Source organism: Camelus ferus, chromosome 12 (assembly GCF_009834535.1).
Source record: "Camelus ferus isolate YT-003-E chromosome 12, BCGSAC_Cfer_1.0, whole genome shotgun sequence".
NCBI classification, from domain to species: domain Eukaryota; kingdom Metazoa; phylum Chordata; class Mammalia; order Artiodactyla; family Camelidae; genus Camelus; species Camelus ferus.
The window spans coordinates 12,654,001-12,678,584 of record NC_045707.1 but is presented as its reverse complement, the minus strand read 5'-3'; the positions used below and the strand labels follow the sequence as shown (position 1 = coordinate 12,678,584).

Here is a 24,584-nt window from a genome sequence, read left to right as displayed (position 1 = left end):
TTGCAGCTGTTCACTCCTGTTTCGTAGCCTCACCTGTTGTCTTCCTGGTGTTGCTCTCATCCTGGGCTCAGGGTTAGGGGCCCAGGCCCACCCTCAGGAAGGCACTGACTGCATGCTGACCTCAGCACCTGAGAGCTGGGGCTCATTCAGGGACAGGAGAGCAGGAAAGCCCTTTCTCCAGGAGGTAGCATCTATAATCACCTAGGGCATAGTGAAAAATAGCCACCTTTTTTCCTCTGGCTTTCTGTGGAAAATTCAGAAAATTTCAGGCTTAAGATTGAAGCAGATTGACCCCTGCTGTCTCACACATACTCACAAGCGCGCACGTACAGTCATGAGCACGCACACCCTCAGACACCCTTGCACACCCACTCCCGCACAGGTGGAAGGAACACACATCCCATGACCGCTTCTCTCTGGTCTCAGCTTCCTCGCTGACCAACCAAGAGCATTTGGGGAGAATTCCCGACATGGTTTTGGAGAGCACTGAAAGGGTGAACCTCCTCACGACTTGGTCCCCGTGCCATGGGTGGCACCTGGCCCTGCACCTGCTCCCCCAACCCCAGAAACAGCCAGGGTCACACCAAGCAGAGAGTTTATTGAGGTGCTGGACTGCGGGGAGTGTTTGCAGCGGCAAAGCAGGTGCTGGTGTGGCCGGGGCCTGGGGCACCTCCTCCTAGCAGCGTCTGGGGCTTGGGGTGAGCATCAGGAACGGCTCCTAGTCCCCCCAGGGCCCTTCTGAGGAACTCCTTCCCGCTTCCCCTGACCTCTGTGGGGGGCAGTATGGGGTCCCTCTCTTGGTTCCTATGGTCAAGGATGGGAAGATTCCTTGATATTCACTATAAAAATTAAAATTCCTTTATAAATCACAGGGGGAGAGTGGGAGGGGGGAATCACCTGGGAGCTTCCGCCACACACCCCTCCCAGTTCTGACCCCAAAGTAAAGAGCAGAGGGAGAGGGTTTGCAGGCACAGAGAGGGCAGAGACAGACAGGAGGAGAGAGGAGGGAGGCCAAGGGCAGACCAGGTGACACAGAGAGAGAATGGATCAGGGGAAGCGGAGGCGCAGGCTCCACTCTCCAGCAGCCCCGGGGGAGCAAGGAGAGTTCCCAGCACAGCCAGGAGACTCCCTGGACGTCAGATCCCACGTGCCCCCAGTCCAGTCCTTGCCAAAGCTGCGGTGGCCTATTGAGACACCTCCAGCCCCAGCTGCTCCCAGTAGCAGGACGGCTACTCCAGGTAGATGTCCTCGGTGGGGCAGGCATACTCCAGGTGCTCCTGGTAGTACTCCAGGAAGGCGCGGCTAGGGGAGAGAGAGTCCTCAGCCCCCAAAGCCCCCAAGCCCCCCAACCTGGGCCTGCCCACATCACCCCCCAGCTTCACTCAGCACTCCTGGCCCAGCAACCACGTCCACAGCACAGACCACTTCCCTTACCTTGGCCTCGATGCTGCCTTCCCACCCCCACCCTCACCCCCACCCCCACGGGCAATGCAACTGTGCCCTGTCCATCCCCAGGATCCCCCAATGCTCCTGCCCCAGTGTTCCAACTACCACCTTCCCAATCTTCCACCTCCATCACTCTCACCTGACCTTCCTCCTCTCCCACCTCCCCTGTCCCCAAATCTCCCCAAACCTCATCCCCGCATCCTCCCAGCTTGCTCACCCCCCAGGTCACTGCTGCATGGGTTCTGCTCCCTGCCCCACCAGTCTAGCCATTGCTCGCACTGGCCCAACCCTAATCCTATACCTACCCTCCGGACCCACTCACCCCACACTTTGGGCCACGGGCCTCATCGACTCCTGGGAGACGAAGACGTGGCAGGCAAAGCGGCTCAGCAGCGGGTGTTTGGTGATGAAGCCAAAATAGCTGCAGGGGCGGCAGGGAGAGTTGGCACGGAGGGACGCCAAGGCGGACTCACACCTCAGCCCCCAGTGACTGGGGAGAAGAGGCAGGGACAGAGGGCTCGAGGAGAGAGCTGGGGTGAGGGAAATGTGCGGCTCATGGGATTTGAAGATTTGAGTCCCCCTTTTGGGTCCCTGTCCAAACACAGTGCTGGGCATCTGTGAAGAGTTAATGACCTACGTGAACTTCTCCACCACAGGGGTGTCCAGCTGCATCTTCCTTCTCCCCAGCTACTGCCACCCATCTCTGTGCCTCCCCTATCCTCGCCCTCCCCCGAGCCTGGACCACAGAGCCAGGCCTCTCCCCTGTCTTTTGGACACCACATCCTGGCTGACTCTTCCTTGTCATGTCACATGACACCATGAGCCTGCCCAGCCCCACCCCGGGCCCACCGTCCGGGCTAAGCCTTGGCCCTCTACCCTAGCCCTCCATCCCTCAGAGCGGCAGCTATACAGAGGACCCCTCAAACCACCTCCCTTGTCAATGGAGAAGCCACCAAACAGGACTCTGACCCCGCTGAGGGTTGATATCACCGCCGGCCAGCAGACACAGCCCTCCTCACTCTCTTGGCACAACGTCCAGGTGACACATGTGCTGGCCTTGGCATCAGTCACAGGCCAGGCCCAGCAGCAGCTTGTCCTTCCCACATCCTGCCTCCCTTGAGGACCCACTTCTCCAAATACCACCGGGCACTTTGAGCCTCTGTGTGCCTCTGTCTCCCTCGCTGGGTAGCTCCTTCTCTCTCCTTCATCTGGGGCACTGGGATCCATGCGCAGGAGTCTGGCTGGGCACACAGTGGTCAGGCCTCTCCCCTTTCAGCCCAGTCTCTTCTCACTCTGTCTGGCTTCCTATTTGCTTCATGGCCAAAGTTACCCACCTGCTTGGAAACATTCCTCCCCCACGGTCTCCTTTCCACATTCAGACCCACGTAACAACGGCCACGTCAGTCTCACTGCGTCTGCGATTGGATACTGTACCACCAGCCTGACCGGCCACTCACATACCTCTTCTCTTGGTATGTGGGTTCCTATCTTCCTAACACCCGGGTCGCCCTTGATTCTCCCTCCAGGTCAGCCAATCAACCACATCCTATCGACCCAGGTCCTGCCTGCCCCTCCTCCTGAATGCCTGCAGGACGCAGCACCTGGGTCCTCCCACTCTGCCCAACAGCCAGAGCCAGTTTGTCAACCGTCATACTGCGACCCCACCATCAGTGGGATTACGTACAAGCTCCCTGGAATAGTCAGGAGGGCACAGGCACCCCAGTGTGCTTCAAGCTTTATTCCAGCTGCTCCCCAAGACCCTAGTGTCCCTTGCCCACAGCTTTGGCTCAGCTGGCTCCCAGCCAGGAAGACCCACCCTATCACCTACTTGTCTTTCAAGGCTTGTAGAGTGCTCTTCAGTTGCCTCTTGAGTGGCCCCGCCACTGGAGCCCCATACAGACGTCCACCAGATCCCCTACAGGTACTTCCAGCACTACTGGTCTGTGTGTCTGTCTGATCCGTGTCTCCTGAGCCCAGCAGAGTGGGTGCCATGTGGGGGCTCAACTCATGGAGCTAAATGGGTGTGGGGGGTGGAAGGCGGGACTGTGTGCGGGCAGCCCTCGGGGACTATGGGGTGGCTCAGGCTCTCACCAGCTGTTGCGGGGGTGGCAGCCGCAGAACGAGATGTTTTTCATCTGGAAGAAGTGGCTGCAGTGTTGGAACTAGAAGGGGAGAGGCAGGAGTGCGCCAGGTTAGGTGGAGTTGGCCCAGGGCCATTCCAGCCACCCCTGCCAGATGTCCCTCAGTCAGACCCTCCTGCCTTACACCCCCCAGCCTCCCCTGTCCTCAGGTCCTCACACTCCCACCTCGGGTCCTCCGCTTAGACTCAGCTTGACCCCCCGAAGAGAAATCTCAAGGTCACAGGAAGCAGGAGGACGTAGGTGGACTGTCAGTTTCCGGGCAGTGGCAATCTGGAGAAGAAGCCAGGGAAGAAGGGGGTCTCAAGGGCCTACAAGGATGTCTTTTCCTCCTGGGGGAACATTTTAGATTAGATCTGAAGACTTCTTGCACTGGCTCTGGAAGATGGGAGCGTGGTCTTGGCCATTCCTCAGTCCCGGGACAGCCTGCCTCACCTTCTTTCCATTCCTCCCACCGACCCAGGCCTCCTCACTGCATGTCTCTGGAGCTGAGTAGGGGCTTCCGGATACAGGGCTATCTTGCACCCCTACTGCTCTCCTGCTCAATCACAGGACCAGCAGATGGACAGCGCTCACTCAGTGTCCACTGTGTGAATCAGTGAATGAGCAAATGACTCCCAGGGAGGTGTCTGTGAGAGCTGGTCTTGATGTTCAGGTAGGAATAGGACAAGTTGAAGGGGAGGAAGGGCCAGTGGGAGGTGATGGGGGACAGCTGCTAAGCACTGTCCTGGGTTTGCCTGCCCAGGCCTCTGAATCACGGCTGGAGGGCCAGGCATCTGAGGTCCCCAAGGCATCCTCTGAACCCTCTGTGGAAGAGGGCAGAGGCCTGGGGTCTTCAAGGTTGTGCCAGCCTGGGGGCTGGGGTCCCCACCTCTAGACTGACCTTCTGCATGGCTGCACACAGGATGCCATTACCCTGGTGACAGGGCACCTCCACGGAGCCCAGGAACTGCACGTCGAAGCGCTCCACCCAGCAGGGGCCCCGCTTGCTCCCTGGGGGAGGGTCACAAGGGGCTAGGTCAGGTGAGCGAGAGGAAGTCTGGGGTGACGAGAGACTCCCTGGGGATGGGGCCTCACCCAGCAGGTCCTTGGCAGGGCCGGGCACTGCGTGGGCATAAAAGGCCGGGAAGACACCACGCTCCCCTGTGCGCATGTTGAAGCCACGGAACCAGAAGTCATCCTCCTCAGCCTCCACCAGCACCGGGTCATCCACATCCAGCTCCAGCTCATCCGGATGGCGAGGGATGAACCTGAGATCAGGTCAGAGGTGGGAGGTCACTGGGGCAGGGGCAGGACTGGCTGGCTCAGGAGGCCAGCAGTGTCCTATAACATCTGCAGACTCAGGAGGGTCACCAGTGGCAATGGCAAGGGGGAGAGGCTGTACCTGAAGACGGCCCGGTGGGTTTGCTCTCTCTCCTCCCCATTGACCAGGCAGGAAAAAAGGCCAAAAGACTCAGTGCCTGAGAGACAGAAACAGGAGATAGAGACTCAGGGGAAGGGAGGAGGAGGAAAGAAAGTACCTGATGGCCTGGCCAGTTCCCCCGGCCCCCGACAGTATGGTGTGGGTTGTCCTCAGGTGGGGAGGGAGGGAGAACCAGCTTATTAGGGGTTGGAGGCAAAGCAGCCCTCCCCACCCCACGGGGGTCTGGGGAAAGCCCCAGGCCTAGGTCCTGGAGAAGAGGGCAATGCCCAGCCCTGACCACCCGCAGACCCTCGGGCTGCCTTGGGCACTCTGGGGATCTGCATGGGCCCTGGGGCTTAGGAGGCAGCTTATTCCCCTGGGACCACCCCCCTTTCCCCACCCCCCACTCACTGGAAGATCGAGAGGTGCTGTTGACAAAGACATTGAGGAACTTCTTGGAGAAGGTGAGGTCGGGGCTGTCTGGGGAGGCGTCCCCAGGGCCCTGGCCACCACTCAGCAGTGCAGCCCCTGCCTCTTCCTCGCTGGCCTCGCCACCACTGTCCTCCTCACTGTCGTCACCCAGGCCAGCGCAGCGCCGCAGGCTCACCAGTTCCAGCTGCGTGTGCTCGTCCACCACCAGCGTGTACTTCACTGCATCGTACACCAGCGAGGCGTCCAGCGCCGCAGGGCTCGAGCCTCTGCCCCCAGGGGGCGCTGCCTTATCCCCAGCCTCATCCTCGTCCTCCTCATCCTCTTCGTCCTCCTCCGAGCAGGCGGCGGAGCAAGCGCTGCCTGGGCGGGCAGCGCGTCCTGGAGCGGCCCACAGCGGCGTGATGGTGTCTCGCGTGGGGTTGCTGAGGAAGAGGCAGGGCCCGGGCTGCGCAGGGCCGGGCCGAGGTGCAGAGGGCGCAGGGGGCGGCGGCCCACACAGCGTCTCCATGTCCACCAGCTCCACGCCGCCTGGCCCGGCAGCCGCCTCGGGGGCCTCAAGGGTCCCACCGGCCGGCGTTGCAGGCTCCGCGGCAGAACGCGAAGCGGGAGACAGGCACTGGCCTGGGCAGAGGATGGGCGAGGAGCCCTCGGAGATCATGCGGCTCACAAGGTTGCTGAGCAGCCAGGGCGAGTCGGCATCCTCGCTGAGGTCTGGCTCAGACTCAGACCCTGACTCGTACTCGCTGTTGGTGTCATCGGGGCCCACGGGCAGAAAGGCAGGGCGACGCGGGGGCTCGCACGGAGGCTCAGGCTCAGGCTCAGGCTCAGGCTCAGGCTCCGAGGCGGGAGATGAGGCCTCCTCAATGGAGTTGGTGAGGTGCGAGGAGCGGCCGCTGCTGCTGCTGCTGCCGTCGTCGCTGCTCCGCTCCAGCTCCGTCTCTGAGATGGACGAAATCATGCGCCCCAGGCGCGCGCCCTCTGCGTCCTCGGAGTCGGAGCCCGGCGACGACAGCTCTTGGCTGCTGCGCCGGCCCCCGCGGCCTCCGCTAGAGCTCCCCAGGTCGGCCTCTATGCCCGGATCTGAGGAGGGCGAGGCCCCACCTTGCGCCAGGGGCCCTGCGGGCTGGTTTCCTTCGCAGTCGCAACCTGGGCGCAAAGGTGACTGCGCCCCACAGGGGCTCAGGTCCGTGGGTGGGATCGGGGCGGGCGGTTCTGCAGAGTAGGAGGTGCATCAGCCAGGCCACTCCCCACTACTCCTACCCTCTTGCTTCTTGTGCACCCCCAACCCGTGGCCTAACTCACCTTTGAGGGGCTCCTGGGGGGGTGGGCACAGCACTGTCTCCTGCCAGGAGCCTGGAGGCTCCGGAGCAAACCCTCCATTGTTGTTCAAGGAGTCCTGAGAGGTGGAGGTTAGGAAAAGCAGCGTTGAGGAGGGGTCCCAGTTCTCAGGGGTAAGAGGGGACAGGCGGCCATGGGGACCAGAGTCCTGGATGCTAAGGAACCCCAGTTTAGCCCCAGGATGCTGTGAGTCTGGATGCTCACCTGGGCTCCCAATGTTGTCAGGTGGAGTGTGGTTGGCCGATGCTTGTGGGGCTCTTCCAGTGAGGGGGAGGGAATCAGGGGCTCCTGAGTAGTGTCCTCTGAGCCAGGGCCTCCTCCCTCCTTGCCCTCTCCCTCTCCTTCCTCCTCCTCTTCCTCTTCATCCTCCTCTTCCTCTTCCTCCTCCTCTTCATTGTCATCGATCATCTCAAACTCTTGGAAGTCATCCTGGAAGGAGCAGATGGGGTGCGGCTGCTCCGAACGCCCCAGGGAGAGGCTGTCCTGCAGGAAAGAAGAAGAGGACAGAGCTGGGCCAGAGGAGGACAGTGACTGGGGATCCCAGGTGGCAGGAAAGGGGAGCAGAGTTCACTCTGCTTTCCACCAACAGCTTTTTTTTTTTTTTAATCGGCTTAGGATACATAAGGATCATTCCAGTTTTTGGTAACTAAGAGCCCAAACTCTTGGTGACAGAGATTCCCAAAGTGACCCCAACCCACCTGTCAGCCTCATCTCACCCCCAAACCCCATCACGTATGACACAAGCACTCTTTACATCATAGCATTTTAACACAACTCATAACTACCATAGAGTTTTGGTTCTGTCTTCCTCACCAAGCTGCAAGCTCCACCAGGATAGGGCCATGTACATACTGTACATGGGTGTACCCTGCCCCCCACCGAGAACAGAACCTGGCCCACACTGGAAGCTCAGTAAATATCGAATGGATGCCTGAAAGAAAGACAGCTAGCACCCAAGACTCACCAAGCCCGCACCAACCTCAGGTTAGGAACTTTGACCAGATAATCCCTTGCCAGCAGTTCCTTTCCTCCATTCTCTCCTACCTCCCTCATCTGCCAGCTCCTGCTGCTGTTCCTGAAGGGCATGGTTGTGCACCATTTCCACTGGAAAATCCCCTGATGGCCTCATTCTCGGGTGATTTCTCCTTTTGCACCTGTGTCCCCCCGTTGGAATCTAGTCGTTGACACCCAGGAAGCCACTGCCTGTCACATGTCTTTCTCCTCTACTAGATTATAAGCTCCAGAGGGTAAGGGCCACACTGGTCCTGCTTTCCCCCGAGGCACCAGGAAGCCCACAGCACTTGCCACTTGGGAGTTGCTCAGGAATGTTCTTGAATGAAAACAAACATGGAGAGATAGGGAGGAGGAGAAGCAGGAGATGGGGGCAGAAAATATTTCAGGGGTGGAGACACGAGGCAGACAGATGGAGGCTTGAGAGGTGGGGAAAGGGCTGAGGAGGAGACAAACTGAGATGGCAGTTGGAAGGGGTTAGATCTTTCTGGGAAGTGATCTGAGGACAGAGGGCACCAAAGCATAGGCACATCTTCCCTCCCCCAAGCTAGCCTAGTGATGGGGGTCAGGTGAGGACTGCTGGGGAAGGCCCTCAATGGAGGGCCTATAGTCTGTTAGAAAAACGGAGGTTTGATATCAAGGAAGAACCCAGGTCAAGAGGCCAAGAGAGAGGAGGCAATCAGAGGATTTCTTGTTCCAAGGGTAAGCTTAGACCCGCCTTAAAACCCGAAGAGAACGTTAAGCAGAGCCCAAGTGAGACTCTCCCTTAAGAGAGTTCTATGCCCCCAGCCCCTTTCCCACCTTTTCGCAGTGGTCCGAGTCATAGCTGAGGCCCAAACCACAGTCATCGGTGATCTCAGACAGATCTTCATCATCAAATTCTTCCAGGCTTATGTCCTGGGGAGGTCTGATGAAGAGACCAGGGTAAGAGAGCAAGGACTGGGCTCCTGACCGAGTCACCAACTCTGGACTCCCCATCTGGGAGATGGTCCTGAGGAGGGGCCAGAGAGACCACCCCCCAGATCCTGGGCCCTGTGACCTCCATAGCCCTGACTCCCAGATCTGCATCCTGCCGTTATCTGGGACTTCAGACTCTACTCTCCAATGGATTCCCCCACCATCTGAGCCATGATCAGCCCAGAAGAGCTGCCTGTCCCTCCAACCCTCCTCCCAGGCCTCCTCCCTCACGGAGCAAGCAGCCTCTCCTCCCTCTGTGCTTGGCTCCAGGCCCCTCTGGGTCACAGCCTCAGCCTCAGGGGAGTCAGGCTAAGCAGAGAAAGGGGAGGGGAAGTTGAAGCTGCAGCAGTAGAAGGAGGAGGAGGGGTTGAGCATGTTCTAGGAGCAGAGTCTGGCCACTCTGTCCCCCACTCCCACCCAAGGCAGGCCTACACCCGGAGGCCCAGGCCTCTCCCCACCTTAGTCCCTTCCCACAGGCTCCAGGCTTGATTTCAATTCTCTCCCTCCCTGAGCCCGACAGGCCAGGCCAGGCCTCCACCAAAGAAACCCAACAAGGCCAAAAGGACACTGCCAAGCACAGAGGGTGTGCTCAGCATCCTGCCCAGGCAGGCTGCCCCTCAGATGCTCAGTCCACAACCTCCACCCTTGAAGGGTCGGCTGTCCAGGCTGGGTGCGGCACTGAGTCTCAGCAGGAATCGGGGGTGGAGGGTCATTGGGGCTGGAGGAGGGGGCACAAAAGGAGGACAAAAATGGAGATGACAGGATCCCAGGGGTGGGGGATGGGGAGCAGGAGTCAGGACTAGAGTGAGGCCTGGGGCTTGGGTACCCAGTAGGCGATAGGGGTGAGGTGGCAGGTTCGGGTCGGAGGAGTCTGGGCACTGGGTCAGAGAGGGGACTGCAGGAAGGAAAGGGCCTGCCAAGGCCCGGGGCGCCCAGTTGCGTACCTGCAGCCTGGCGGCGATAGCGAGTGAAAGGTGGAAAGAGAAAACATCTCCGCCCGATCCGCCATCTTCTCCGGGGAGAGGCCTGCCGACTGCGGCGGGGGGAGGGGTGCCCAGAGCGACAGCCCCGCACGCCCTTGTCGCTCCCTCCTGCCCGCCCTCGGCCCGCCCCGAGTCACCTCGTGACACGCCCTGCGACACCCCGCCGCCGGCACACCTCGACGCCAGGACACCGCGGCAGCGCGAGCTGGGGGAAGGGAGGGGAGGACCCGGGAAGAGGGAGGATCCGGGGGGAGGGGAGGAGGGCGGACCCGGGAGGAGGGCGGAGGGGATGGCGGGGAAGCTGGTTGGAGGAGACAAGATGGTTTGACTGAGAGGCTCTGGTTGGGGAATGATCGGGTGTGCGGTTTGGTTTTTTCGGGGTGGGGGCAGGTGAAAAGTGGATTGTAAGAATGGGGGATCAGTTTGTGCCGTGGGGAAGTCGGTCAGCAGACCTCTGGTTAACTGAGTTTTTTGGGGGGGGCAGGGGGGCTAGTGGAGGGGTGGGTGCGGCTGCTCCAGGAGCTGCGCTGACGTCCCAAGTAATCAGAACAGAAGAGCTGAGGTCCCAAGTCTGGGTCTGAGTCAGTCATACGGAGACTGGGCAGAGGATGAGGAGCTGTCCACGTCTGGGTGCTGATCAGGGCTGGTCGGAGCTGTCCCACAAAGGGTGCTGATTGGGTCTACGGAAATTTCGCCCTAAAACGAGCTGATTGGGACTGGAGGAGCTGTTTCTCCTGCAGGTGCTGATCGGAGCTGGAGGCGCTGATTCCCCAGCGAGTGCTGAGCAGTGCTGGACAGAGGTATCTGACCACGGGATGCTGATCGGGCTGGACTCGGAGTTGGCCATACAGACTATGCTGACTGAGGCCAAAACTGAACTTTCAGTACCTATTACAGGCTGCGCAGGCTGGATTGAGGTATTCATGGGCACTGAGTGAAGTTATAACCCTGAGCCTATGTTCATTCAACTGGAAAACTATTTCTTAAGCACCAGCTATGTTACTGGCACTTTTTAGAGTATCAACGTGTTCTGGCTTGAAGTGGAGCTGCATAGGGAGAGAAATGGTTGAAATCCAGCTCGAGGAGTCACATTCGGTGAGGGTTATCTGATATTGCAGTGGGGGAAGGACAGATCAGGGTTGTGAGTACGGTTATTTGTTTGTTTTTTGGTTTTGTTCGTTTTGGGGGGGAGGTAATTAAGTTTATCTACTTTTTAATGGAGGTACTGGGGATTGAACCCAGGACCTTGCACATGCTAAGCATGAGCTATAACCCACCCACTCCCAGTATGGTTATTAAAGAAAGTTAGGAGGAGCAGGATAGGGAGACTGTGGAGAAGATTTGGCTAAAGAGGGATGCTGGAGTTTCAACAAGGTGGCAGTAAAATTATTCTTTTTTTCTTGATGGAAATTATATGCCCTGATATTTCTTTGTCCATTTATTTCTGTAGAAAATTATTTCTGAAGAAAGGATTAGGCTCTTGAGTGATTGATGCTTGGAAACCACAGGGCAGAAGGAGCTCATGCAAGATGGGAAAGGTGACATCATTCTTTGGATGGCAATCATTCCAGCCGAGAGAAAAGGCCTATGGCCAGGGGCAGATGATGCCCTCTTTTGTGGCCCAACAACAATTTATATTTTATCTCAATTACAGTGTTTTTCTAAGAATGACATTTATAAATGTATGTTTCCCTCTCAATGACTGAGAGCTGCAAGAGAACAGAGACAGTATTTTATCTCTCTTTAAACTTCCAAGTTCCAAGCCCAGTGCCTGGCACACAGTAGGTGGTCAGCAAATATGTGAATGAGTGAATGAGGGCTTATAGGCTCTACCAGGTCTGGGGCATTAAATCCTTTTCATCATTTGTCTTTACAATTTTAGTAACACTAAGAACATTCTTCATTTCTGGGGTTCAAGGAGTCTGGATGTACTAACCACTCTTTGATTTTCCCCACAAAACTCCAGATCTCTTCCCAGAATTCACAAACAGTTTTGACCAAAACTTCCCAGATTTCCTTTCAATCCTGAGTCTTGTCATCAAACTGGTTAACATGAACATCCACATAAGTGACCCATCCAACACTCTTGACTTCTGACCAGCCAACAATCTGATGGTATGTGGTCCACTAATGGTACAGTTAGTACAAAACACAAAATTGGCTGGACCTACAATGGAAAATTGGAACAGCAACACAGTCTTAGCAGTCTTGACCACAGATCAATCCTAGAAAGTCAGGGGACACTTTCTGACAATTTTCTCATAGATTAGAAAATAAACAAATGCAAACTATCTGTCTTTTATTTCACTCACACAGCACAGAAGTCACAAACACAGAATTTTAAATGCCAATAGCTGAAACAAAAAATGAAAAGCTTATGAGCCGTACTTTATTGGGAATTCTGTCATAACTAGTAGCTTCACTACCTCTTGAATCTTGATTTTAAGCTCACAATTCTCTGACCATCACTTCTGATTTTTCTTGCTTTCTTATTACCATGACATCCGCAATTATTTGACTCCGTAAGAAACTTGTTCCAGGTACTACTGCTGTGTACTAAATTACCATCAAATTTAGAGGAATAAAACAACCACTTTACTTATAGTTTTTAGGTTATAAATTCAGGAAGGACTCCAGTGGGAAGTTCTTGTCAGGGGTTTCTCATGCAGTTTGTTTATAGCCAGAGGTAAGCTGGGCTGGACATCCAAGATGGCTCACTCATAAGGTTGGCAGTTGTCACTGACCGTTGTCTGGGAGCTCAGCTGAGGCTGTCAACCAGCACCTACACCTGGCCTCTCCAGCATAGAAGTCTCAGGGTAGCTGGGCTTCTTACAGAATGGCAGGCTTCCCCCAGAGTGAGTGTCCTAGGAAGGTCAGGGGGCAGATGCATGGCCTTCTCTGATCTAGCCTTGGAAGTCACATGGCATCACTTTTGTCATATCTGTTGGCTAAAGCAGTCACAATCCCATCCATATTCAAGAGAGCAGCCATGGACACCAACTCTCAATGGAGGCGTGTCAAAGAATTTGGAGGCTGTGTTATAAAACCACCACAGATCTCCAGCCTATTGATCTTCCAACTTTTCTCATGACCAAATCAAGTTCCTTGCTTGAAATTAGCCCCCTTTTTGGAATCATCAGCTTCTCTTCTGGATTGTTTCCATCAGCAAACCAACATAATCCAGTGTTAAAAGAAATAGTATATTCTCATCTCTGTTCCAATAAGGGATCCAAAGCCATGGGATTTGCAATACTGTTATGCCTTACAGGAAAGGACAGTAAAAAATATCCTTCTTTTAGTTTAAGAAAGAATTCTCACAAATAGTTATATCTTTCAGAAAACAGATTTCTACCAATGAGAAAAACTATTATGATAATGAATCAGAGTTGAAGCTTTTTTTTTTTTTTAAGGGATTGTCATTAGGAAATAACAACAATCTTTGAAATCTAAATACCTTAAAAGTGTCCTTTGGTCCGAAGTGCATTCTTCAGAATTTTCTTTATTGAGAGCGTGGGGAGGTAAACTCTCAGTTTGTCTAAAAATGCCTTTATTTTTTTGTCCTGACTCCTGAAAGATATTTTTACTAGATATGGACTACTATGTCAGGTAGTTCATTTCCATCATCATCCACTGTCTTCCTCTGAACTCCCTTGTTGGTATGAGGAGCCACCTCTCAGTCTGCCACTCCTTTAAAGGTAATTACCTTTTCTTCTCCAACTACATTTAGGACTTCTTTCCTTGTCTTTGGTGTTCTGAAGTTTCAATACAGTATACCTAGGTGTGGTGTATTTACTTGTTCTGCCGAGGTTCACTGAGATTCTTCTTTATATGAATTCTCTTTCCTCAGTTTAGAAATTATCTCTTCAAATGTTGTCTCTGCTCCATTTCATCTCTCCTCCTTCTGGGACCCCAATAAGACTTATGCTGGACCTTCTTGTTCTAGCCTCCATAGCCCCTGACCTTTTACATTTTCCATCTCTATGTCTTTCCAGGTAATATTCAGGATAATTTATTCTGATATTTATCTTTTAGCTCACCAATTCTGCCTTTAATTGCTTATAATCTGCTTTTTAAATTGCAGTATAGTCTGTCTACAATGTTGTGTTAATATCTGGTGTACAACATACTGATTCAGTTCTACATACATATATTCCTTCTCATATTCTTTTTCATCATAGGTTATTATAAGGCATTGAATATAGTTCCCTGTGCTGTACAGTAGGACCCTGTTTATCTACTTTATGTATAGAAGTGCATATCTGCAAATCCCAAACTCCCACTTTATCCGTCCATACCCCTTTTCCTCCTTGGTAACCATAAGTTTGTTTTCTGTACCTATGAGTCTGTTTCTGTTTTGTAAGTAAAATCATTTGTGTCATTTTTTTAGATTCCACGTATAAGTGATATCATGTGGTATTTTTCTTCCTCTTTCTGACTTATTTCACTTAGAATGATATTCTCCAGGTTCATCCATGTTGCTGCAAATGACATTATTTTTTATGGCTGAGTAGTATTCCATTGTATAAATATACCACAACTTCTTTATCCAATCATCTGTAAATGGACATTTAGATTGCTTCCATGTCTTGGTTATTGTAAATATTGCTACTATGAACATTGGGGTACTTGTGGTTTTTTTTTTGAATTAAGGTTCCCTCCAGACATATGCCCAGGAATGGGACTGCTGGATCATATGGTAAGCCTATTTTTAGTTTTTTGAGGACTCTCCATACTGTTTTCCATAATGTCTGCACCAAACTACATTCCCACCAACAGTGTAGGAGGGTCCCCTTTTCTCCACACCCTCTCCAGTATTTATCATTTGTGGACTTCTGAATTATGGCCATTCTGACTGTTGTGACCTCATTGTAGTTTTGATTTGCATTTCTCTGATAATTAGTGATACTGAGCATTTTTTCATGTTCACATTGGCTATTCGTACGTCTTCATTGGAGAATTGCTTGTTCAGGTCTTCTGCCCATTTTTGGATTAGGTTGTTTGTTTTTTTCTTATTAAGTTGTATGATTTGTTTATATATTCTGGAAATTAAGCCCTTGTCAGCCTTATCTTTTGCAAATATTTTCTCCTATTCTGTAGGTTGTCTTTATGTTTTGCTTATGGTTTCCTTTGCTGTGCAAAAGCTTGTAAGTTTGATTCGTGTTTGTGGAGTTTTTAATGATGGTTATTTTGACTGGTATGAAGTGATATCTCATTGCTGCTTTGATCTGTATTTATCTGATGATTAGTGATGTTACGCATTTTTCATGTACCTATTGGCCAATGTATGCCTTCATTGGAGAAATGTTTGTTTGGATCTTCTGCTCATTTTTTGATTGGGTTGTTTGTTTTTGATATTAAGCTGTATGAGCTGTTTATATATTCTGGAAATTAAGCCCTTGTTAGTCACATCATTTGCAAATATTTTATCCCATTCTGTAGGTCGTCTTTTCCTTTTGTTTATAGTTTCCTTTGTTGTACAAAAGGAAAATCTGAGATAATTTTTCACTAGCATATACACAACACAAAAAACATTAAAATAAGTTCTTTAGAATGAATAAAAACATACCTGAAGAGAACCTGGGTCTACCCAAAGAAATAAAGAGGACTGAGAGTAATCCTAAAAGACTTTTTCTCATGTTTGAATTTCTTTAAAATACAATAGACTGTATCCACTTCTTAGATCAGCGGTGTGTTATAGAGTCTAAAACGTTGTGTGTGAACAGAACACACAGCGACAGCAGCACAGGGCGGGAGAACTGGAGACCCACTGCTGTGAGGTGTTTATATGTGAGGTAGTATGCTAAGGTGGCATGATAGCCTGAAAGTGTATACTGCAAACCCTGGAGAATATGCGTTAACAATTACAGAGATACAAGCCAATTAGCTAAGAGTGAAGATAACATGGAATTCTTAAACATGTTTGTTTAATACAAAAGAGAGCAAAAAAGAGGAGGAATTAAATAAAGGTAAGATGGGACAAATATAAAACAAATAGCAAGATGGTAGATTTAAAACAAAAATGTCAATAATTACATTAAATGGAAATGTTTTAAACACTTAAATTACAATGCAGATATTGTCAGACTGTATAAAAAAGTGAGACCCAACTGTAGGCTGTCTCAAGAAATGGACTTTAATATAAAAACAAAAACTAGGCTAAATGTAAAGGCTGGAAGGGAGAAGAACCAATGAACTAGAAGGAAAGAACAGAAATCAGTGAAACAGAAAACATAAAAGCAATTGAGGGAAATCAATAAAACCAAAAGCTGGTTCTTTGAAAAATTCCATAAAGTTGACAAACCTCTAGTTACACTAATTAAGGAAAAAAGTGAGTAGGCATAAATTACCAGCGTCAGAAATGAAATAAGGGACACTACTTTAGATTCAATAGATACAAAAAGGATAATAAAAATTACTATAAACTAATTTTTGCCAATAAATTTGACAACTTAGATAAAATGAACAAATTCTTCAAAAGACACAAATTATCAAAGCTGGAACAGGAAGAAGGGGAAAATCCAAATGGACCCATAGGTATTAAAGAAACTGAATTCTCAGCTTAAAACTTACCTACAAAGAAAGCTTTAGACCCAGATTGCTTTACTGGTGAATTCTAAAAAACATTAAAGGAAGAAGCTGTACGTATTCTAGAAGAAACACTTCAGAAAATAGCAGGAAGGAACCCTTCCCAACTCACGTTAAGAATCTAGAATTAATCATTAGTGAAATTTTGTGAAGAACAGCAATCCTAGTTTGCCTGGGACCACTTGCCTGTGACCATTTGCCTCCTAAAGTAACCCCTACAAAAAAGCCAGTAAGCATTCAGTCCCACAGAAAAGGCTGCACAGTCCCAGAAGGGCACGCACTTCAGTGCCATCTTCAGATATGGATATGAAGCAGAATGGGAAAGGGAAAATTTCCCAGAGAACATGGCTGGGGGCTGCCAAAACAAGGAACTTTCTCTCCTGCCAGGGAAGGGCCTTCACTATTTCTGCTCAGTAGGATTTGGAAAGTGTCGTGGACCAGACTTTACATGTTGCCTGTGTTGCCTTTTCTTAATAGGGGTTTTTCTTGAACTTATCCTACTCTTACTCTCTTGTATGCTTGGGACACATAAAACATTTTTCAGTTTATAAACCACTAAATTTATAAAGTTGTACATTGGTTATATTGGGAAGCAAAAATGTATCTTTTCATTTATTTAAATCACTGGTCCACAAGGATCTACAGCTAGACCTTTTGGAACAAAATGCATAACTCAAGGAACCTGAACTTTAAGCTACGTGAAACCTCTGCGAATGATCTCCCTAGGGATAAAGTGAGGGTGTTCCATACACGGGAAAAAAGAATGCATGGACCTGTGAACGACCAAAGAAGTGGGCTGTAGCGGAAATTGCTCACTGTCCCACATAATTGTAGAATCCAGATTTTTAATCAGCCATTTAGCCCTCTAAAATAAAATACATTTTTCAGCCTCCCATGTAGCTAGTAGCATGAGGCTGTTTCTAGATATTTCCTTTAAGAGACTGCAGGCAAGAGGCGTGTGATTGTCCGACTCAGACCTTCTTATCCCTGAAAGCTGGAAGCACTTGTTGGAGCAGTCATCTTGAATCATGAAGTAACCTTGGGAATGGAGGACACAAAGGCAGAACAAGATAAAAGAAACCTGGATCATTAAGGGTTTCAAGGAACAGAGCCACCATCGAAGCCCAGGGCTGGCCACTCTAAACCTGGGCACTGTGTAATTCCAGGGCCTCCACTTACTATATCCTATGTGTTCAACCACACACAGCATCACCAAATTTTCTCTTTTACTTAAGTCACTGTTATTCTTGGTCTTAGTGACTTATGGCCAAATATTATCCTACTGTTACAGAGTAGAAATTGGGATAACCAGTTTGGAGAGAAATTTAGCAATATTTAGTAAAACTGAAAACACACATATCCTATGATTCCTATGATATACTACAGCAGTGGTCCTCAAAATGTGATCTGTGGATTCCTGGAGTCTCCAAAGTTCAGCAAGGTCAAAATTATCTGTGTAATACTAAGATGTTATTTGCTTTCCTATTGGACTGACATTTGCATTAATGGTGCAAGAGCAATGGTTGGTAAAACTGCTGGTTCCTTAACACAAATCAAAGCAGTGGTACCAAATAGTAATCAAAATCACTGCTACATGCTCATGGCAGGGGTAAGTTTCACTTGCTAATCAGTTTCACTTACTTGATAAAGCAATAAAATTTATTAAAATTAATTAAGTCTTGACACCTAACAACTCTAATAGTCAGTGTGGTGACAGAAAGCACTGCATACTGAAGTCCAGTGGTTGTCACAACTGCTTACACAATTCTTCCAGCTGGCAGCTGAACTGGCCACTTTCTCCATGAAACACAGTTTTTACTTTTTAAACTTTCATTTATTATTGAGGTAACATTGGTTTATAACATTATATAAGTTTCATGTGTACATTATATTTCTTAATCCTTATAGCTTACATTATATTTCTACTTCTGTGTGCCCTACAGCACGCTCACCACTAGGAATTTAGTTTCCATCCATCCCAGTGCAGACAATCCTCTACCTTTTCACCTTCCCGCCCCTCCTCCTCTGGTAACCACTATTCTGTTCCCTGTATTTACATCTTTATTTTTGTTTGTTTTGTTTTGTTTATTTATTTTGGTTTTTTCTTTTTTTGCTTGTTTTTTATATTCCACATATGAGTGAAATCATACTGTATTTACCTTTTTCTGTCTGATTTATTTCATTTAGCATAATATTCTCAATGTCCATACAGCTTGTCACAAATGACAAGATTTCATCTTTCTTGGCTGAGTGGTATTTGAGTAGTATGTGGCTGCCTGGTTTTTCTAACACCATTTATTGAAGAGACTATCCTTTCTACACTGTGTGTTCTTTGCTCCTTTGTCATAACTTAATTGACCATAGATGTATAGGTTTCTTTCTAGGCTCTCAACTCTTTTTCATTCATCTATGTATCTTTTTTTCCCCTAGTACCATGCTGTTCTAATTACTATGGTTTTGTAATATGGTTTGAAATCAGGGAGTTCCAGGTTTGTTTGTTTTTTCTCAAGATTGCTTTGGCTATTCAGAGTTTTTTGTGGTTCCATATAAATTTTCTGTGAAAAAAAGTCCTTGGGATATTGATAGAGATTGCATTGAATCTGTAGATAGGTATTAAATCTTCTTTGAATGTCTGGTAGCATTTGCCTATGAGGCCATCTGGCCCTGGACTTTTGAGTTTGGGAACTTGTTGATCACCTTTTAAATTTCTGTACTAGTGAGAGGCCTGTCCAGACTTTCTATTTCTCCATGATTCAGTCTCAGAAGGTTGTATGATTGCAGTAACTTCTTCTAGGTTGTCCAATTTGTTGGGGTATATATTCATAATATTCTCTTGAAATCCTTTGTTTTTCTGAGGTATCCATTATTTCTCCTTTTTCATTTGAGTTTATTGGTTTTGTCTCTTTTATTCTTAGTGAATGTAGCTAAATTTCTGTTAATTTTATTTATCTTTTCAAAGAGCCACCTCTTATTTTCATTGATCTTTTCTATTGTCTTCTTAGTCTCTATTTCATTTATTTCTACTCTGATCTTTATTATTTCCTTCCTTCTACTGACTTTGGGATTGTTTGCTCTTTTTCTCATTCATTTAAGTGCAAGGTTAGATTGTTTATTTGAGATTTTTCTCACTTCTTGAGGTAGGCCTGTATTGCCATAAACTACACTTTTGCTGTCCCCACAGATTTTGGTATGTTGTATTTTCATTTTCATTTGTCTTCAGATTTTTTTTTATTTCTCTTTTGATTTTTTTCATTGATCCAATAGTTGTTCAGTAGCATATTATTCAGTCTCCACATATTTGAGATTTTTCCAGCTTTCTTCTTGTAGTTGACTTCTAGTTTCATACCATTGGATTGGAAAATTGCTTGATATTATTTCAAGCTTCTTGAATTTATTGAGACTTGTTTTGTGTCTCAACATATGGTCTATCCTTGAGAAAATTACATATGTACTTGAGAAGAATGTGTATTCTACTGCATTTGAATGGAATGTTCTGTACAAATCTATCAAATCCATCTCGTCCAATGTTTCATTTAAGACCACTCTTTCCTTATGGACTTTCTGTATAGGTGATCTATCCATTGATGTCAGTGGGTGTTAAAGTCCCCTACTATTACTGTGTAGCTGTCAGTTTCTCCATCCCTTTAGGTCTGTTAATTTATAAATAAATAAATAAATAAATAAATAAATAAATAAATAAATAAATAAATAAATAAATAAATAAATAGATAGATAGATAGATAAATAGATAAATAGATAAATAAATAAATTTTTATGCTCCTCTGTTAGGTGCTTGTGTGTGTGTGTGTGTGTGTGTGTGTGTGTATAAAAAATCATGTTATGTCTTCTTGATGAGCTGTCTTTTTTATCATTATATGCTGTTTGTTTTTGTCTCTTGTTACTTTTTTGGCTTGAAGTCTACTTTGTCTGATATGAGTATGGCTACACCCACTTTATTTTGGCTGCCATTTGCTTGGAGTTTCATCTTCCATCCCTTCACTTTGAGCCTATGTGTGCCTTTAGAGCTGAGGTGAGCCTCCAGGAGGCAGCACAGAATTCAGTCTTGTTTTTCAATCCATCCAGCCACTCTGTGTCTTTTGACTGCTGAATTCAATCCATTTACTTTAAGGGTGGTTATTGATAGATGAAGACTTAGTATTGCCATTTTCTCTTTTGTTTTCTGGTTGCTCTATTTCTCCATTGTTTCTTTTTTTCTTGTGTTTCTGTCTGCTGTTTTGGTTTAGTGGTTTTCTATGATTTTTTTCTCCATTTCTTTTGTTTGTTTCATATCTCTGTTCTACATATTTGTTTTGTGATTGCCATAAGGTTTGTATAAAACGTCTCATAGATAAAATAGTCCTTTTTCAGTTGATAGCATCTTATCCTCATTTACCTCTATGGTTTCCATCATTTTCCTCTTCCCTTTTCTGTTTTTCTTTTATTGCCTCAAATTATCCCTTTTTATGCTGAGTTTTTGTTTTTTACCAAATTGAAGTAACTGTCATTGTTTTTTTTCTTTTTCTCCCTTTAACCTTTATTTTATAATAAAGTGTTTAAAAATCTATTCTGATAAAGATTTGTGATTTTCTGATTCTGTCTATTTATCACCTTGCTCAAAGTTTTGTGTACACTTCTCTTTTTATTTCTGGTAAAAGAGTTCCTTTTAACAGTTCTTGTAAGACAGGTCTAGTGTTAATTAACTTCTTTGGGTTTGTTTGTCTGGGAAAGTCTTAATTTCCTTCATATCTGAATGATAACTTTGCTGGATAAAGTATTCCCGGGTGACAGTTTTTATCTTTCAGTATTTTGAGAATGTCATTCCACTCCCTCCTGGCCTGTAGAGTTTCTGCTGAGAAATCTGCTGATAATCTATTGGGAGTTACCACTATTTTTCCCCTGGCTGCCTTTAACATGCTTTGTCATTGACTTTTGGCAATATTAATATAATGTGTCTTGGAGAAGGACCTTTTGCATTGAGGTAATTAGCTATTATCTTAGCTTCATGGACTTGTATATCCAGTTTCTCCCTCAGGTTTGGGAAGTTCTCAGTTGTTATTGTTAAAGAAACTCTCTGCTCCCTTCTCCCTTTCTTCTCTTGGTGGGACATACCCATTACACTAATGTTATCCTTCCTGAAAGTTGGACAGCTCTCACCAAGTTTCCTCATTTTTAAAATATCTTATTCCTCTTGTCTCTTCTACTTGTGTTACTTCTAGACTTCCGTTTTTGAGCTTGTTAATTCTCTCTTCCATATGGTCTGCTCTATTTCCAATGCTTTCTACTGCATCCTTTATCTTATTTGTTGAGAATTTCTGTTTGGTTCTTCTTTAGTTTCAATCTCTTTGGCAAAGTCTTCCTTCTGTTCATTAATTGTATTCCTGAGCTCACTGAACTGCCTAAGTTTTCTTGTAGCTGGTTGAGTTTCTTCATGACAGCTTTTTTTTTCTTAGCTTTTATTTATTTTTTTATTGAGTTATTGTCAGTTTACAATGTTGTGCCAATTTCCAGTATAGAGCACAATTTTTCAGTTATACATGAACATACATATATTAATTGTCACATTCTCTTTCACCGTGACTGCTACTTTGAATGCTCTATCAGGTAGATCACAGTATTCCATGCCTTTAAATTTGGTTTCTGGAGAATTATCATTTTATTTTTGTACCATGTTACTGTGGTTCTTCATAGTGCTTGATGAGTTGTTTCTTTGCTGGCGCATCTGAAGTAATGGCCACCTTTCTGTTTGATTCTGAACTGCCTCTGGCTATGTTTGAGAGTCAGTACTTTCCACCCACCACCACCTCTGTCAGGATCATCACCCCTGTGCCCTCGTTATTGCTTCTTGTAGCCCTGGCGTGACTGGTACCTTGCTGCTGCCAGTGTGGCTGGTGTTGCTGCCTTGGGCACCAGGATAGTGGGCTCTTCCATTGGGTCTGGGATCCCCTGGGCTCCAGCTCTGCCATCATTGGGGAGGGATTAGGTGGGAAGTAGCCAGTGTTGCACAGCTGTCTCTGCCATGTCTGTTGTATGGTTCACAGGATCTGCTGTTGCAGGTAGGGGGAATGCTGCAGGTAGAGCCAGGGGCACCTCTGAAGCTGAAGAGATGGAATCTCAGGCTTCACTGCCACTGCTGCCAGTTACCTGTGACTGCCACTGTCACTGGAAGTATGGAGTTGTGTGTGCCACCTCCCCTGCTACTACCAAGTTATCTGAGGCTGCAGGCTCAGCTGCTGCAGCTGGGAATTCAGGATTATAGGCACTGCCTCCACTATTCCCCCAGCTCCACCACCTCTAAGGGTTCCAGTCCATCCACCTTTAGATGCACAGAAGTGTAGAATTCTCCAGCATCCTGGTGTGCTGGACAGAGGTACCTTTTTTGGCATTGTGAATGTTTTATTGGCTGTAAATTGAAGGGGAGAGACAGGGAATTTCTCACTCTGCCTTCTTGCTGACATCACTCCATGAAACTATTTTTACTTGAAAGAAAACTGACAAACTATGGTTATTCTGACTTGGGTATTTGGCAAACACTCTCCAAAATGAATTAAGTGGGCATGTTACTTCAAGGAAAACAACTGATAGTATTTGCTGCCAATGATAAAATTTTTGCTTTTAAGCAAAAATTAGGTTTTTGGAAAACCTGTGTCCATCATCATGAGCTTAAAGTTTCCCAAAATTTTTATGTTTTTCTGATTAGATTGGTGGTGGCATTAACAAGTGTGATTTTTAAAATATATAATAAAATCTGTCAAAATTTGTAAGATCTACATAACTCAGTGAACCAGCATCATCCAAATGACCAACGAATGCATGATGCTTCAAAATTATGCATGACTAAAAGACCCACTCAACACACAAGACAGACCAATGGACTTTAATGCAACAGAGCATGAAAAAGTTCACTGATATGGTTTCAAAGTCCAAACTGCAACTAACCTTTAAGAAACTGTCTCTCATCAAGTCTTGGTGTACTATCAACAAAGATCCACATTTATCTAAAAAAACCAATTGAAAAGGTTTCCAACTAGAAATCTGAGTGAGGCTGGATTTTCTTCATGTTTCAACTAAAACAATACATTGGAAGAGACTGACTGCAGAAGCAGCTATGGGGACCAGCTGTCTCCAACTAAGCAGGCAATAAAGAAACTTGCAAAAATGTAAAAAGAAGGCCACTATTCTCATCAAATTTTTATTTTATAAAATAGTTATTTATGCTAACATCTGAGGGCTTATTATCATTTTAAGTGAATAAATAAATAAATCATTCCCTCATGCATATACCATACTTCTTCAAGTATTTAGTCAGAAAAATTAAATTCTGTCCAAGGAGAAAAATTAGGCTGGACTCAGAACTGTTTGACTGCAATATTCAAGGACTGGGACACAATGGATTGATAAGCTGAAAGCTGTGAGAGAAAGAATTCGTGACTCTGGTAGGCTGAAAAAAATGGTCTCTCAAGAGATATCCATGTTCTAACGCTTGGAACCTGTAAGTGTTACCCTATTTGGAAAAAGGATCTGCGCAGATTTGATTAAATCAAGGATTCTGCAATGAAGAGATTATCCTGGATTATCCGGGTTGGCCCTAAATACCATCGCAGCATCTTTATAAGAGAGAATGAGGGAGATTGCACAGACAGGAGAGATGGAAGCAATGACGGCCATGGAGCCAGAGACGAGTGACGCAGACACATGCTAAGTAAAGCCCGCATCTACCAGAGCGGCAAGGAGTGGATCCTCCCTTAGAGCCTCCAGAGAGAGTGCAGCCTTACCAACACAACAATTTCAGCCCAGTGACAGTGACTTCAGTCCCAAAGACTTAGGTATTAGTGGTTTGTTCAGGAAGTGATTCCAGGAAACATAAATGGAGTAGGGGAAGAGTGAGACAGAAATGGAGGAATCAAAACATAGCACGGTCCTGAGGTTTCTGCTCTGGCTAACAGCACCTTGACTTCACCACGACCTCCTGATAAGTGTACAGAGTGCCTCCTAGGATTGTCCAACTACTCATCCACCGACGCCGGTCTCCAGTCCCTGAGGTTGCCCCCAGGGACCTAGACTGTGCTGGTAAGCAGACCAAGTGGGCTCCTGCTGTGTCAGAGAAGGCCTGGGCAGAAAATGCAAAGATACACAGCAGGTGCCAGAGATGCAGCTCTGTAAGTCCATTGCAATTAAAGGTGTGCTGAGGGCATCAGTCAAGACACCAGACCTTGCACCCAATAGATCTACTCAGGTACTACACTAAGTCCACGTTGCCATGATTTTTTGAGCCAAAGTCTCGAAGGTCACATT

At 47.4% G+C, this 24,584-nt stretch overlaps 1 protein-coding gene across 1 annotated transcript; it reads right to left on the bottom strand.

Annotated features, from left to right (window-relative positions):
* Nucleotides 1-578: 578 nt before the first annotated feature.
* Nucleotides 579-9,863, bottom strand: MAPK8IP2 (mitogen-activated protein kinase 8 interacting protein 2). The gene is made up of 12 exons (XM_032492636.1): nt 9,669-9,863; nt 8,569-8,674; nt 6,961-7,239; nt 6,721-6,814; nt 5,398-6,630; nt 4,969-5,044; nt 4,662-4,834; nt 4,468-4,577; nt 3,753-3,857; nt 3,538-3,608; nt 1,769-1,867; nt 579-1,302 (listed from the first exon to the last, which is right to left on the bottom strand). Exons 1-12 carry the CDS (start codon nt 9,731-9,733, stop codon nt 1,230-1,232), a joined length of 2,484 nt encoding a protein of 827 aa, XP_032348527.1. The 5' UTR covers nt 9,734-9,863; the 3' UTR covers nt 579-1,229.
* Nucleotides 9,864-24,584: the final 14,721 nt, after the last annotated feature.